General features: G+C 45.0%; 1 protein-coding gene across 8 annotated transcripts in view; it reads right to left on the minus strand.

Annotated features, from left to right (window-relative positions):
• ARMC9 (armadillo repeat containing 9) overlaps window positions 1-15922 on the minus strand; it is a 156855-nt gene that overhangs the window by 89807 nt on the left and 51126 nt on the right. For all 8 annotated transcript variants that reach the window (XM_059167728.1, XM_059167725.1, XM_059167724.1 and 5 more), the window contains exons 10-14: window positions 14668-14702; window positions 11146-11257; window positions 7974-8066; window positions 2820-2910; window positions 1265-1388 (exon numbers count right to left, since the gene is read on the minus strand). In XM_059167728.1, coding sequence (XP_059023711.1) covers window positions 1265-1388; window positions 2820-2910; window positions 7974-8066; window positions 11146-11257; window positions 14668-14702 — 455 coding nt within the window. The remainder of the gene's footprint in view (window positions 1-1264; window positions 1389-2819; window positions 2911-7973; window positions 8067-11145; window positions 11258-14667; window positions 14703-15922) is intronic.

Genomic DNA, 15922 nt, shown 5'->3' on the forward strand with positions numbered 1-15922 from the left:
TCATTTTGCAGGCTTTAGGTTACTAGCGAGAGTCAATCACATGTCAATCACATTTGACAGGAAGAAAGTATGTACGGAAGAGGACGGTCAGAAAAAAGCTGAGAACTCAAGGTACTAGAATTCTTACTAAGGCAAAGAGAAAGTGAGGTATTCCTGAGGGAAGCCACATGCTGGAAGAATTCCATACAACTCAGCAACTCCACTCCTAGGCACTGACTGACTCGGGAAGGGAAAGGATGCGTCCACACAAAGACTTGTAGGCAAATGTTTGGAACATGATTATGCATGATAGCCAGAGTAGACCCAATCCAGCTGTCCGTCAGCTGATGAACAGATAAACCAAATGTGGTCTCTCCATGTAACGGTGTGTTCTTTAGCGTCACAAAGGAACAAAGTATTGACATAGGCTACCACACAGACAGACCTCAAGGACACCATGCTGAGTGAAAGAAGCCAGCCACAAGGGAACACACATTATATGAGTCCATTTACCTAAAAATGCCCATTATGGGTAACACTACAAAAAGCAAATCAGTGGTTACCTGGGGCTGCGGGGAGGGGACAAGGGCTGGAAATGGGCATGAGGTTTCTTTGTGTGGTGATGCAAATGTTCTAAAATTAGCTTGTGGTGATGGTTGGGCAACTCTGTAAATATACTAAAAATCACTGAACGGTACATTTAAAAGGGGTGAATTATGTGCTTTGAGGGTTCACTTCAGTAAAGCTGTTCATGAAGGAAAAAAACGCTCGAGATGGATAGAGGATCCAAGTCATGACAGGGTCCAGACGGAGACTGCACGGTGGGCTGCTGGGATGTTAGCACAAGGAAGCGGGAGGCTCCCGGCCTGCCTGCCACCAATGACCCAGTGCACCAACGTCACTGCTCCTGTACGTGCACCTCCCACAACACGCTGTGAGCAACGCGCGGTTTAGCCCTGGCAGGTTCTGCGCATGCGCACCTCTCTACACCATGTGCGTGGCCTGAAACACGATCCAGCTCTTGCCAGCACCAACTACCACGCACGAGGACAGGGTTACTGTACTTCCCCCTCCACAGCAGCTTGAGCAGGGTGGTTTTGGGAATTCGAGATAAGCTTTCTAGCTCCATCTTGGAAAGTAACCCACCTTCTCCTAAATGTTAACTGAAAAGTATCGTTTGGAAAATATCATTTGCCTCTTGGGCTGCCACGGGGGCTAAACAGTGGCTCACATGAGCCCTATGTACTTTCACAGGGACCGCTGTGACCTACTGCATGGTCAGCACCTGAGGCTGAATTTCTGCAAGGCCCCGAGAATGTTCTCGCGGGTGACGATGTCCTCCTCCTCCTCCTTCAACCTTTCCTCCAGCATCCGCAGCACCTTCGTGTTCTGGGCCAAGTAGAGGCGACCTAACAATATAACCAGAGATGCACGGGTGAGAGAATTTATCTTGTGTTAAGTTCATGCCACAAAACCATTCTCTCTGAACACTTTGCATGTAATGCATGTAGAGTTTGGGTAATTTTAGGTTCTAAAAAAAACTTAAAACCTATTTCTTCTGCAAAGTTGGTTTTATCCAACCAACTATTTAATGAAGAGAAAACCACTCTTCTTATAATCGAAACATAATTCATCATGGGGCACCTCGGTGGCTCAGTTGGTTAAGCCTCCAACTCTTGATTTCAGCTCAGGTTGTGATCTTGGAGTTGTGATATTGAGCCCCGTGTCGGGCTCCGTGCTCACTGGAGTATCTGCTTCTCTCTCCCCACCCCCAATTATTATATCTCTATATTTATTATTAAATAAATAATCTTTAAACATAATTCATCACTATATTTTTGTGGGGAGCACTGCCAGATCTACAGGGAGAAAGAAGGTGAGGAATCTATATGTTATGGGCTCCTTAGTATTTATAATAGAGGCAGCCAAACAGTAATGCTTTCTGGGCACACTCCTGCCTCCTTCTAGATGTACCTGTGCCTGGAGAAGGAGTTGGGAACCATACCTCTGAGTTATCATTCGCCCCCTGTGGACCTCTGTCTTGACACAGATAATATTAGTGCATGTACCCTTGTTCATAATAAAGGTCTGCTAAATGGTTGGAAGAACAAGCAAATGAGTAAGTGAACCAACTTTTGGAACATCATATAGTCATAATTTGAGAACTCCCTTTAAGAAGCTAAAACAAAGTAGAATTTATGGAAGATAATATTTTGTAAAATCATTTTGAATTCGGCTTTGGTATGTATTATCTTTGGAATTTTCAAATCCTGGTGGTTTAAGATGTTATCCAGTTTGTTTGTTTGTTTTTACAATTTTATTTTTTTTTTTTTTATTTTTTTTTTTTTTTAATTATATGTTTATACAATTTTATTTTTAAGTAATCTCTACACCCAATGTGGGGCCTGAACCCACAAACCCAAGATCAGGAGTCACACGCTCCACCGACTGAACCAGCCAGGTACCCCAAGAGGCTGCAACCTCTTGAAGGAAACGATGTAGTGCTTTTTGGGATCAGTTCTGATTAATTAACTAACCTTGTTTTGCCTTCAGTGGAAAATTATAGAAAATGCATTACCTGTTATATACTTGAAAGCAATCTAAAAGGTAGTGCTACAAAACCAGAAAGCTTGTAAAATAAAACCAGAAGCCTTATAAAGTAAATTCCAAGATCATCAAAATTGACTCTGACATAAACTAAGCCATACAACAATAACCAGTTTGCACAAGACCCCTTCAGTGCACTGAACAGGAATCTACTGAGGAAACTGAGAGCTCCTTTAAGAAACGTTTTGAAGAATGGCCACTTCCAAAGGAACAAAATGCATTGGCTGACTCACCTTCGGCCAGGGATGCGAAAGCATTGATGAGCCGGGCCATATACTGTCGCACCACCTCGCTCCTAGAGTGCAGCAGCTGCAGGACGCTCCTCTGCGGGCAGAACCATCCAGAGAAAGCAAGGATGAGGTTAAAGAAAACAGCTAAACATACGTCTCCTCTATGGGTCTGCTGTTCTCTACCTCTGCATGGATTTATTAGAGGTGAAATAAACAGACCAAAGTCAACACTTCATCTGGAAATCTCAATTTCCAACAGATTTTTTAAACGAGGGTTGACAAAAACAAGTTATTCAGATTTCTGAGCCGAGAGACTGTATTACACAGAGCGCTCTGCTGGTGACTGGAGCAGGGGAGGCCGTGCTGTTTGTGATGCTTCCCACTCCTGTTTTTCCAGGTTAGTGACAGATCCAATACCCAGATCTAATTTTGCTCCCTGCAAACCCCAGAAGAAGTACAGTGTGTAGATTAAAAAATATATATATATATATGTATATATATATATATATATATAAATTCTGAAGGACAGAGAGACAGCACAAGAGCTATTAACAACACAGTTTCAGAATCAGAAAGGCCAGGTGGTGACAGACATAGCAGACCCAAGAATGCCAAGTCCTGAAGGCAGCAACGGGCAATGAGGAATTACCCAATTTACAGCACGCAATCCTCCAAAAGAAAAAAAAATGGAAGAAGAATGAATGAAAGTTGTGAAAGCAGCAGCTGGATCCCACTCTTGCCGCTCCTATACCACTGTCCTCCTGCAGACTCCCCACCATCCATCCGGGGGGCGTTCCCTTGTGAAGGTAACACAAAAGGTCTCTGGAGGTGTGAGGAGTTAGCTGGACAGGTAGGAGTTCAGGGCCAGGGGCCCCAACAAGAAAATATGGAGTCAGGACAGTTAAGATCGAACAGCAGTGACATCCTGTTTTGCAGCTGAGACAGAATCACACCTGCATTCTTTTCTGCAGCCTTTGCAGAAATGACTTCTGCAGAATGTCCTAAAATAAGACAATTAACCACAAAACCTTTGTCAATACCATGGGCAAGGTGCAGTTAAGACCAAAGCCCTCAGATGTCAGAAAAAAAGTCGATCAGTAGACATGTTAATCTAACAGGTAGACAGACATGTGAACAGAGCCCTGACTGGCACGACTCAGCATGACCCTGACTGCTGAAGATAGTTTTGCAGAACTGCTGATAAAACCCCCTAAACTTAGAAACTTTAAAGGCAACACTTTTAGGCCTCCCTCGCTCTCCAGGAGCTTTATACTCTTGCTCAATCAACTTTGCTTTGCTGTCCACCACTCTTATCTGGTCTACCTCTTCATTCTTCGAAGTGTGATCAAGAACCATGGGCACTAAAGGGAACAAAAATCCTGTAGCAGAGGCGGACACCTGGCACAGGTGAGCAGGGCTTCTACACCCAAATGGGATGAAGAGACAGTGCCTAAATGAAGAATGAATGCTAAACAGAGAGCACCCCATCTTCTTCTACCTGGATCCCAGAAGGTTGTACCCAGATCCTCACACTCTAGGTAGGAGATTAGAAGACTCTTCTTGGAGGAAAATGACCAGCCCAAGAGAAAAGAGCCAGAGATCCTAAAATCAGAGGTTTCTACTAGAGAGACCAGTTAGATCACCCTCAGTGGAGCTCTGCGTCCACAAGCCCTACCCTCAGCCTCAGAATTTCCGATTGGCTTTCATTCCCCCTACTCAAAACATTATGAGAAAGCCAAGGTCTACCAGAAACCCACGGCAAGTTTTCAATATGGGAGATAGGGTCAAAACAAATGGCGGGGGCAACTTGAAGAAAATGGGGCTGTGTAGGGAGAAGAAAACCAGAGATATGCAAAAATGTGTTACTCACAGTAGCCTCAGAGCCACAAGAGGCATACCGCATCCGTGAAAAAAGATTGCCATAAAAAGGGGGGTGAAAAACTCAACAGAGGGGTTGGAAAAAAAGGTGAGGCGATCTACTAGAAAGCAGAGCAAGAATATGGAAGATATGAGAGAAAAGAGAGAATCAGTTCAAGAGGTCCAACATTCAGAGAGAGAATTGAGAAAACAGAGAGGAAATCATCAAGAAAATAAAATCAAGAAAAGTTCCCAGGACTGCACTTGTCAGATGAAAGGGCTCACAAAACACTTAAAACAATGAACCAAAATACACCTTAGGAAAGACATCAACAGGATATTTATTAACAATGGTGATAAAGAAAAGACTAAGCCACTCTGAAAAACAGTATGGAGGCTCCTCAAGATGTTAAAAACAGAGCTACTCTATGACCCAGCAACTGCACTAATAGGTCTTTACCTCAAAGATACAAATGTAGTGAAAAGAAGGGGCACATGCACCCTAATGCTCATAGCAGCAATGTCCGCAAGAGCCAAACTGTGGAAGGAGCTGAGATGCCCTTCGACAGAGGAATGGATAAAGAAGATATGGTCCATATACACAATGGAATATTACTCAGCCATCAGAAAGGATGAACACCCACCATTTCCACCAACATGGATGGAACTAGAGGTGATTACGCTGAGTGAAGTAAGTCAAGCAGAGAGAGACAATTATCATGTGGTTTCACTCATATGTGGAACACATGGAATAGCATGGAAGACCACAGGGGAAGGGAGGGAAGTCTGAAGGGGGAGAAATCAGAGAGGGAGACAAACCATGAGAAAACATGGATGTCGGGAAACAAACTGAGGGTTTCCAGGGGAAGGGGTGTGGGGGCATGGGCTAACAGGGTGATGTAAGGAGGACATGGGTTGTGATGAGCACTGGCTATTATACCCGACTAATGAATCACTGAACACTACACCAAAAACTAATGATGTATTATACGGTGCCTAACTGAACATAATAAAAAATTTTTTTTTATTATTTTATTTATTTATTTGACAGAGAGAGAGATCACAAGTAGGCAGAAAGACAGGCAGAGAGAGGAGGGGAGGCAGGCTCCCCGCTGAGCAGAGAGCCTGATGCAGGGCTCGATCCCAGGACCCTGAGATCATGACGGGAGCTGAAGGCAGAGGCCCTAACCCACCAAGCCACCCAGGCACCCCAATAAAAAAAAATTTTAATGTAAAAAAAAAAAAAAGAGAGAGAGAAAGAAAAAAGACTCCACAGGCTGCTAGGGAGGAAAAACCTGGCCACATACAAAGGATCAGGAGTTAGACTAGCTTGGAATTCTCAACAGCAACACTGGAACATAAAGGACAATGGAGCAAGATCTTCCAAATAATGAAGGAAAATTATTTACAACCTAGAGTTCCGTACAAAGAATAAATACATTTTCCAACATATATCATCTCAAAGAATCTACTGCTTACCCACCCTATCTCCAAAAGCTATTAACTATAGGATACGCTCCCCCAACTGACAGAACAAGAAAGAACAATGATTCTTGAAAGTGTGATCCTGGCCCAGAAGCCGGGGCATCTCCTGAAAATTTGTTGGGAATGCAAACTCTAACCCTCATCCTAGACTTACTAAGTAGAGGCCGCAGGGGCCCAGGAATTTGTGTTTTAATGAGCTTCCCAGGTGATAAGACCGCATGCTAAACTTCAAGAATGGCTCAGCTAGAACTCACTAAACAACCAGTCCAATTTCCTGGCTGAAAGGGCCAATCTCTCCAGTGTCATGGTGACACAGCACCCACTATGCTTGAGTTTTCCTGCTCTGCAGATTCTCTGACATCTTACGGTAGCTCCAGCTCATTCCTTGCTTAAAATAAACCGTGACAATTAAAAATAATGAGTAGGGGGAAAAAATGACATGTCTTCGATGGCTATAGAGATCAGAGGATTGTGACAAAAATCACAAAACCTGAGACATCTTTCATTAGAGAACACTTTGCTTTTTATATATACAACCAAGAAAGGCAAGAAGCCAATTAAACTGTAACAGGCCATTGACTACTAGATATGCTTTCATTTCCCAGAATCCTAAAATGGGGGGGGGGAAATGCATCTCAGATTCAATGAAATAAGACAGTTTTAGAAAGGTTTGATATTGAATTTACTCTTTGAATTTGAGGTTGTAAAATCACAGACAATCTATTTATCAGGCGCTTCATGCCTGATAAGTTGGTTTCAGATGCCATTACAAAAATAAGCAGAAATAAAAGTAAAAGGAAATAAGTCAAAAATTTGAGACACTACTTTTCAAACTTAACTCACACAGGAGCAATAAGACTACATTCAGAGAATAAACTAGCAACTCAGAATTCTCGAGTGTTACTGCCCATGCACAGGGGAGCCTAATGTGTGCTTAGCTTCTGTGGGGGCACTGTTTCATCGGTGACCCTAAGGTATGCTGCTCTTCCACCCAGCGCACACCCTGTGAAGCCAAAATAGGGAGGTGAAGTATTTGAGTCATTCTGGATAACACTGATGGAGATAATGAAATGCAGTGTCTTATATATGTCATGTTCTAGATCTCACTCCGCCTCTGTCCAGCGAAGCCTGGAGTTGATAACAGGTAAGGGGGTGAACATTGGGGAGGGAAACCACCACATGATGGCTACTCTGTGCTGGGCACTGGGTTAATTATGTCCCACGGGTGACCAAACACAGTCAACCCCACAACCTCATGAGGCAGGTAATGGCTCCTTCTCCAAGGTGGGATGCGCTCTGAGACTCAGTAACTTACTCAAGGTTGTCTGGCTCATGGGCCATAGGGCAGAGGTTTGAAACCAGTTAACCTCACTCCGAATCCCACACTTTTCCCACTGCATCATCAGACCTATCTGGTCCAAAGCTATATACAAATACAGTGTTAACATATTTTAGGTGAGACCCAGATAAACAACAATTGAATCGGCTTACCCGCCTTGTCTACTGTAAGAAAGGCTGAGCTTGCAGGACTCATGGTTAAGCAGTGAAGTGAGGGAAAGAGTTGGGATTTGGGGAAAAGGAAGAAGGACAGGAAAGAGCTCCAGAGTTGAATCAAGCAGTTCTAATCTGTTTAGGACTCTGTTAGAAGTAAAAAGTGGGCCGATGTCTTAGGTGAGTAGCAGACCTCACCAGCTAGAAGGCTGACATACAGACACTAGGCTGAAAATACCATATAAAGTAAAGCCTCCCCCTACTGCTAAGATCATCCCCTAGAAATGAAGGCCCTGGCTGGGCTCTGGCCCATCTCTCACAGACCTGGCTGTGGCTGTGACAATCCAGGAGGTCGTTGCCAATGTAAGCTTCCAGAATGGTCTCCCTCTGCTCTCCAGGATGGGACGTGGTCAAGCGCTAGAATTAAGAAAAAGAAAAGTAAGAGACCCAAGTTTTAATATGGAGAAATATGTTCATAGAGTAGGAATCTTTTAAATGGCAGTATTAGTAACTACATTTAACCAAAGCAAATAATACCCGGGCGGGGGTAGCGGGGGTGAGTAGCTACCCAGGCAGCCATTCAACTAACAGGGAGTTATGATGTTGTATTTCCTAATGGGTGATGTGCGAGTCAGCTCACCAGAGAAGGGAAGTGATAAAATGCCCAGACTGGGGGTGCCTAGGTGGCTCCGTGGATTAAAGCCTCTGCCTTCAACTCGGGTCATGATCCCAGGATCCTGGGATTGAGCCCCATATCAGGCTCTCTGCTCAGCAGGGAGCCTGCCTCTCCCTCCCTCTGCCTGCCTCTCCACCTACTTGTAATCTCTGTCTGTCAAATAAATAAATAAAATCTTTAAAAAAAAAATGCCCAGACAGTAAGTGTACAGATAAGGGAGAGCCCACCAACACCTAGAGAGTTCTCCTCACAAGAAGGGGCTCTAGAATTGGTCTCTGAAGGACAAGCAGACCATCAGCCAGCACGGGGGAATGTGAATATGGTGGGTAGTGGGGGGAGGGCGGGAGAGGAAGTGTGGTACAGGTTGAGGAGGCGTGAAAATGCAGGGGGCATGTTGGGGGAGCCCAGTGGGAGCTGGGCACAGGGCAGGCTGTGGAGGGCTTGGAGCCAATGCATCACCAACAAGCTAGACTTTATACCATAGGGACTGATGCAGCAATACTGTGTGTGTGCGAGTGTGCGAGTGTGCGTGTGTAAGAGGTAAGTGGTAGAATTTTGTAGATTTTTAAAGTCATAAGTCTCTTGTGTTGTATTAAGGATGAACTCACTGTCCATAGGGGTAGAAAAAAATGTATGGAGAGTATTGAAATGTGTGTGTGTGTGTACGTACGAGTATGTACAGGTATGAATTATATGGGAAAGTCACATATAAAGAGAGATGTCCTTGCTTTCCCAGGAAAATCCCACTGGAGACCCCTGAGACTGTGGGCCCTGCCACTGGCCGAGGAGGAGCCAGATGTGTAAAGAGCCACACTGCGAGACAACGAGAGCAGGAGAACCCCCCACCAGGACTGACAGGCGGAGGCCTCCAGAGGTGGGTGTCACTGGCAGACTGGATCCACTGTGGCCAAATAGGAAGGCCCTGAGGGCAGAGGGCACTTAAAGGAGGGTGTGCCAAGAGTGTCTGAGGTGGGCCTGCCGCCCTTCCACCAAGTTCCCTGAAGCCAGGGCCAGGGTGCTGGGATGGGGTGGAGGGGTGACGAGTTGGAGGGGGACACAGACAAGATCTTAAGACACCTGTTTATTCTTCCCAGTTAATCTGTGACAATGTCATTTACTTGGCAAAGGAATAGACTGCCTCTCTAAGAGGCTCGGTAGCACGGACTGAGAGGAGGAGCTGCTGGGTGGACAAACTCGGAGCCAGAGAATGAGTCTGCTAACTTGAGCAGGCAGAGGCAATAGCCCCTGCGACTCCTCACGGTGGGCACCCGTGCTAGTCAACTGAGGCAGACATTACCCATCGGCCACAGCACTCCGTCTGCTGATCCTGGATGCATTCTCAGAGCACTCCCTGAGATCATGTACCAATCTTCCAAAGTGCAAGTGAGGAGACCTTTGTCTACAGAGATGGGGAAATTACTCAAAGCCACTTTGATGCCAATACCCTGAAATTCAGGGAGCCATGAAAGGGGTCTGACACTATTATAGCCTAAGTTAGAATGGATTATTCAGTTAAAGGGCCAACCAGTGTTGGCCTAGACATGCAGTTCTCAAGTGTACTTTGGGGAATTCTAGGGGTCTCCAAAGACCTTCCAGGGAGTCTACAAGGTCACGATTATTTTCATAATAATACTAAGGTATGATCTCTCTGTTTTTAAGATTTTATTTTATTTCCTTTCAAGATTTTATTTATTTATTTGAGAGAGAGAAAGAGAAGGTGCACAAGCAGGTGGAGGGGAAGAAGGAGAGGGAGAAACAGACCCACTGCTGAGCAGGGAGCCTGAGGCAGGGCTCGATCCCAGGACCCTGGGATCATGACCTAAGCTGAAGGCAGATGCTTAACTGATGGAGCCACCTGGGCACCCCTAAAGATTTTATTTTTTTAAGTAATCTCTACACCTGATGTGGGGCTCAAACTCAAACCTGAGATCAAGAGTTGCCCGCTCTACTGACTGATTCAGCCAGGAGCTTTTATCTTTGTCATGGTCCATCTCTCAGAGGCTATATGAAGTATGACACTGTGATGACTCACTTGGGGAGGCAGATGTGAAAATCCAGCTGTCCTTCCATCAGGCCAGACAGTAAAGAAATTTGCCAAAATGTGTAACAATGCCACTTTCCTGATTTTTTTCTTTTTTGGTTTGGAAAAGAGTTATTTTTTATGTATAAAAAACATATTATTTATGTTATGTTATGGATTCATAATTGTTCATCTTAAATGAATTAATATTTAGAAATGTTCTCGGTTTTTAATTTCTAATACTATAAATAGTGGTAGATAGAATTCACATAAACTAAAGCCTTTAGGGTCCTCGGTAATTTCCGAGAGTGTCAACAGGTCTAAAAAGAGACTAAAAACCTTGAGAACCACTGGCTTACCCTCAAGAGTGGGAGGAAAAGCCACTCTCTGACAAGGCTTGATGTCTCTTAAGACTGGTTCATCAGGGTCCACCCCCACTGTCTGCTCGAGTGGCCCCACATAGCACCCGAACGCAGAAGTCTTTGCGAAGCTGTCATAAGAGAGTGACTCTGGGCGCTCCCGCGCCAACCCCCCTAGCTGGGAGGGTGCCTTACAGCAGGTGATGGGGGCAGGCTTGAAATGGCACATGGCAAATGAGTGAGGGAAGGCAAAGGCAAATGCGAGGTGTACACCCGGGTTTTTACCAAGAGGCCAAGGCTGTCTTCAGAAGCTGTTTTTACCGTTAGCTCTTGGTGTCAGCAGGCAGCACGAGGAAAGATTTGTAGTAGATGGGGTACAAGATACAAGCAAGGTAGCCAGCCAAGAAGACCATGTCTTAACTTCCAGGGAAAGGTACGTACCCAGCGAAGAGCCTGCAACAGGAAGGCTTTCAAGCGGTCACTCCCCAAAATCAAATCCTTCTTCAGTTTCTCATAATCCAAGGAGGGCAGTAACGGGACATCCTTCAGTTTCCTACTCAGCCACACAAATTCAAAGAGAGAAAAAAGGGCAAAGGGCACATTCATTAGACTTCCTGAGTCTCCGGACACCAGCGGTGGCCTGGCTGTCTTCTCCACTCCTGGAATGAAGTCCAGGACCGCCGCCCTCTGCCCCCACCCCGTGTCATCGAGCTCTGCTCTGCCTTTCCCGTTGCGGTACTGGGGCTTTGTTGAATGTCTTTCCCCACACAAGGAGTCCCTGTCTAGCCAGGTTTAGAAACTGCTGTGCTCACACAAGGCCAGAGCTCCATCCGACAGGGATGGAATCACCTTGGAGGCACCAGCCCTCGCGGCACCGCTCCTGTCCTATTTAGCATCTGGAGCAAAGCTGGAGACCAGCAGCAGCAGCAGCAGCACCCGCGAGAGTGCTCCCTGAAATCCTGCAGCTGCTGCCCGCTCAGGCCCGAGGCACCGAACTGGGGGGATGCAAAGGACAGACCAGGGTGAGGAAACAACTGTGAAGAGTGGGAGCACAGTCGACCCCAACGAGGTAAAAGGGCATGTCAGGAAATAGCACGGGTTCTTATCTGGGAGAGAGGAGCAAGTAGGGCCATTTGCAAACCCTCCTCAAGAGGACCCAAGTGGAGCCCTCAGGGGAAAGCAGGTCTCCCCAGCATCTTCAGTTTGTTCTGCTCCACGGTGGGGGTTGGAGCGCACGGGAGAACCAGTGCAAGGGAGCGAGGCCTGCAATCTGGCTAACAGCACTGTACCCATGTTAACGTCCTCCCTTTGATGATGTACTTGGCACAGAAGATGGCACCACGGAGTTGCGGGGGCTGGGGGGGTCAACTTCCTGTGATTCTATTATAATCATTTCAGCATAAAACAAGTCAAAAAACAAAAGTAAAAGAACAGTATGGTCTTCCTGACACTGGGCAGAGAATATTAAGATCAGTACTCTGGGCACAATACTAAATGCGGGCTCCTGAGGACTTGGGTGAAAAGAGGCACACGAAGGCTTCTTGGGCACCTGGCTGGCTCAGTCGGTAGAGTGTGCAACTCTTGGTCTTGGGGTTGTGAGTCTGAGCCTCACGTTGGGGGTAGAGATTACTTAAAAAATAAAATCTTCAAAAAAAAAAACAAAAAAAAGATGAGGGATTCTTCTGCTTCCCATTGACACGTAACCGAGCTACATGATGTTAGCTGCGGGCATCCGGCATCATGATTCGCCATCTGTGTACAGATGGTTAAGTGGTCACTACATTGAGTCTCTTTACCCTCTGTCACCACACAAAGTTCCCACGTTTCCTTTCTTGGGATGAGAATTTTTGAGATTTACTTTCTCAGCAACTTTTAAATTTGCAATACAGTATTACTGATTACAGTTCCCACGCAGTCCACTGCCTCCCAGGAGGCAAACTTCTAAGTGGAAGTCTGCACCTCTTGGTCTCCTTCACCCATTTCACTCGTTTCATTAGTTTTAAAAGTGTGGATCAGAGATAAGGGTGGGTGGAAGGTGGAAAGGAGGTAAGACCCTGGGGGGTACAGCATTTAGGGTACTATAAATTTTCTTCATATGTGCCTGTAGCATTCAACTTTTCTGTAATGAGCATGTATTACATTATATAAAAAAATTACATACTAGTTTTCTTAATGTTAGTTTTTAAAAGACAAAAGGCGATCCTCTCACAGGGCCCGGGAGAAAAAGGCCAGAGAAGAGGGCAACAAATGAGATCTCAGCGAACACTCCTGGGAGGAGGTTCTAGTCTGCACATCACACAGCAGAGCCCTGCGCACATGCACACTGATCATTCTGGCACCTATTTTCCTGAGGCCAATACGGCTGTGTTTAAAAATGAACACAGATATTTTAGAAGTCCCCATTACAAATAACTGGTCAGTATTCTTCGAAAGTGTCAAGGCCATGAATGGGATAGAAGAATGACTTCAAATTAAAGGAAACACAGACACGACAATCATGTCAACATGTGATCCTGGACCAGACAAGGGCAGAATGGAGCAGCTGCTAACATGTGAGGAAGGCCTGAAGATGTGATGATGTGGCATCAGCATTAATTTTCTGACTCTGACAACTGTACTGAGCTTACGCAGAATATCAACATGAGGAATCTGGGTGAAGGGCGTAAGGGAATTATCTGTACAGTATTTGTAGCTCTGAAATTATTTCAACATGAAAAAAATATTTTTTTTAATTTAAAATTTAAACAAGGTGTTCTTCTAGACAAAAAAAGTTCCACGTGTAAAGCCAAGTCCAAAACTGTTCTATAGCTGGGGGCTTTTTCTGGAGGGAAGAGACATTGTCAAATGTGGGCTATAGTTACTTGTCCATAATGGTGATATTGGCCACTAAATATATCACCAACTAAGCTGCTCAGCCGCCCCACATTTCTGTGGTCTAGCCACTCTCCTGCCATCCAAGAACTGTGGCATAACTTCTCCTTTGCCCTCCTTAGCCTCTCCACCAACTACCCCCTTTACTCTCTGCAGGTGACCTTGTCTCTTACACCCCAGGGGACAACATTAGCAAATCGGAGAGTTTATTAAGTCCCAGCATTGTACTAAGTGCTTTATACACAGGAACTCATTTTTATCCTCACAATAATCCTATGAGAAAGTTATTATTATTATTGTCTCTTCTCAAATAAAGAAACTGAGACACAGAGAAGTTACAGAAGAGGTCCAAGGTCACAGAGCCAGCGGTAGAGGTGGGATTTTAACCACGGCTGTCTGTCTCATCAGCACTACGTTATACAGCCGCTGCCGTCTACAGAGAACAAAGTGCAGGATCAGTGTCAGACTCACGCAGGCTTGAGGGAGGAGGCAAGCTGTATCTCTCTCAGGGGTCAGAGTGATCTGACAGCATCCTCTGAACACCCCCAACAAGGTGGGGGCGGTGCTCAGAGGGTCACCAGAACCCATCCTAGTCCTTGAGCCTCTGTCAAAGGTTCTCAACTTGTTACTGCAACATACATGCCAGATGAAATTCCCGAACGCCAGACACCCACACGGGTGACAACCTAATCGATATGGATAGGAAAGCTCAGGCATCCACAAAGCTATCCTGTGGCCCTGGTCACAAGTGAGTCAGCAGAGAACATAAAATTTAGACATTGTAGCCCTCTGATGACTGCCCTACAACAGAAGATTAATCTCTACAGAATATCACAGGAACAATTCAACAATTTTTTCCCATTTGATGCAAGCTCTCCAAAATAAAGAGAATTAATACTAGAAGGTACTTTAAGTTTAACAGTATTATTTATAATTACTGGTATTTCCTTTATATTCACATGGAGCTCTAGCTAATCAAAGGTACTCATCTAGGCTAGACTCTTAAGATGAATGTCCATGAACGTTACTTTGGATTCTAGTTTTACCTAGAGCTGTGATCCATCCTAACAACTCCTAAAAGCAATTACTTACCCAGGTGCCAAGGAAGCTCTCAACATGGTTGAAGCCTGAGGATGGGGGGCGGAAACAGAAGAAGAGAGACCGTGTTAAACAGTGAGAGCAATGCATTAATCCTAAATCATTGTACTCACACAAAATCAACAGATTTGCAGAGGTTTTGATCCATCAGGAAGGATTCTCCTATCATAACTATATATGATTTAAAAATTAGTACAAACAGGCGCGCCTGCATGGCTCAGTTGGCTAAGCATCCGACTCCTGATTTCAGCTCAGGTCATGATCTCTGGGTCATGAGATGAGCTCTGCATCAGGCTCCTCGTGGAGTCTGCTTGTCCCTCCCACTCTGTTCCACCCCCCCCACCCCCATGCTAACACACACACACACACTCAATACTGCACTCTCTCTCTAAAACAAATAAAGAAAATTTAAAATACACAATATAAAATAAAAATAAAAATAGAAATAAATAAGATAAAAATTAGCCCAAACTGAAGTTAAGCAACACACTACTCAAGTAGTTCCCAAGATGCCCACCATCCTTGGTTTGTTGTTACTCTGCTCCAAGGAATGCTCCATAAAAAAACAAGTGGGTCCTCCTCAGCCAAACTCCCAGAGGCACTTAAAGCTGCCTGGTCAGATGTCACAGAAAACAAAAGCAACGGAGATCACCTTATTATGTTGACTTTTTTCTTTATTAAGATTTTCTCTTTTAGTATAACAATAACATATACTTTGTACCAAGTCAAACCCTACTCCATTTTAACCCTATTTATAGGCCAATCCACTGCCCACTTTATGGATATTCAGTGTCTTACTTATTGTTTTGTTTTTGCCACTACAAACAATGCCATATTAAACAGGTACTAAAACAGACTCGAGAAACAAAAAACAAATGCTGTGTGTGGTGCTTGGTTGGACCAACTCAAGCCAGCTATAAAAGATGTTTTGAGGGGCGCCTGGGGGCTCAGTGGGTTAAGCCTCTGCCTTCAGCTCAGGTCATGATCTCAGGGTCCTGGGCTCAAGCCCCACATGGGGCTCTCTGCTCGGTGGGGAGCCTGCTTCCCCCTCCCCCTGCCTGCCTCCCTGCCTACTTGTGATCTCTCTTTCTGTTAAATAAATAAATAAGATCTTTAAAAAAAAAATGTTTTAAGACAATAAGGGAAATCTAAATAGGGACTGCACAGGGCAGTATGATAGGAATACAGTGCTAACTGTATTTGGCATTGCAGTTGTGTTTGCTTTTAGTTTTGTAAAGGCCTTATCTGT

This window comes from Mustela lutreola, chromosome 3 (assembly GCF_030435805.1).
Source record: "Mustela lutreola isolate mMusLut2 chromosome 3, mMusLut2.pri, whole genome shotgun sequence".
NCBI classification, from domain to species: domain Eukaryota; kingdom Metazoa; phylum Chordata; class Mammalia; order Carnivora; family Mustelidae; genus Mustela; species Mustela lutreola.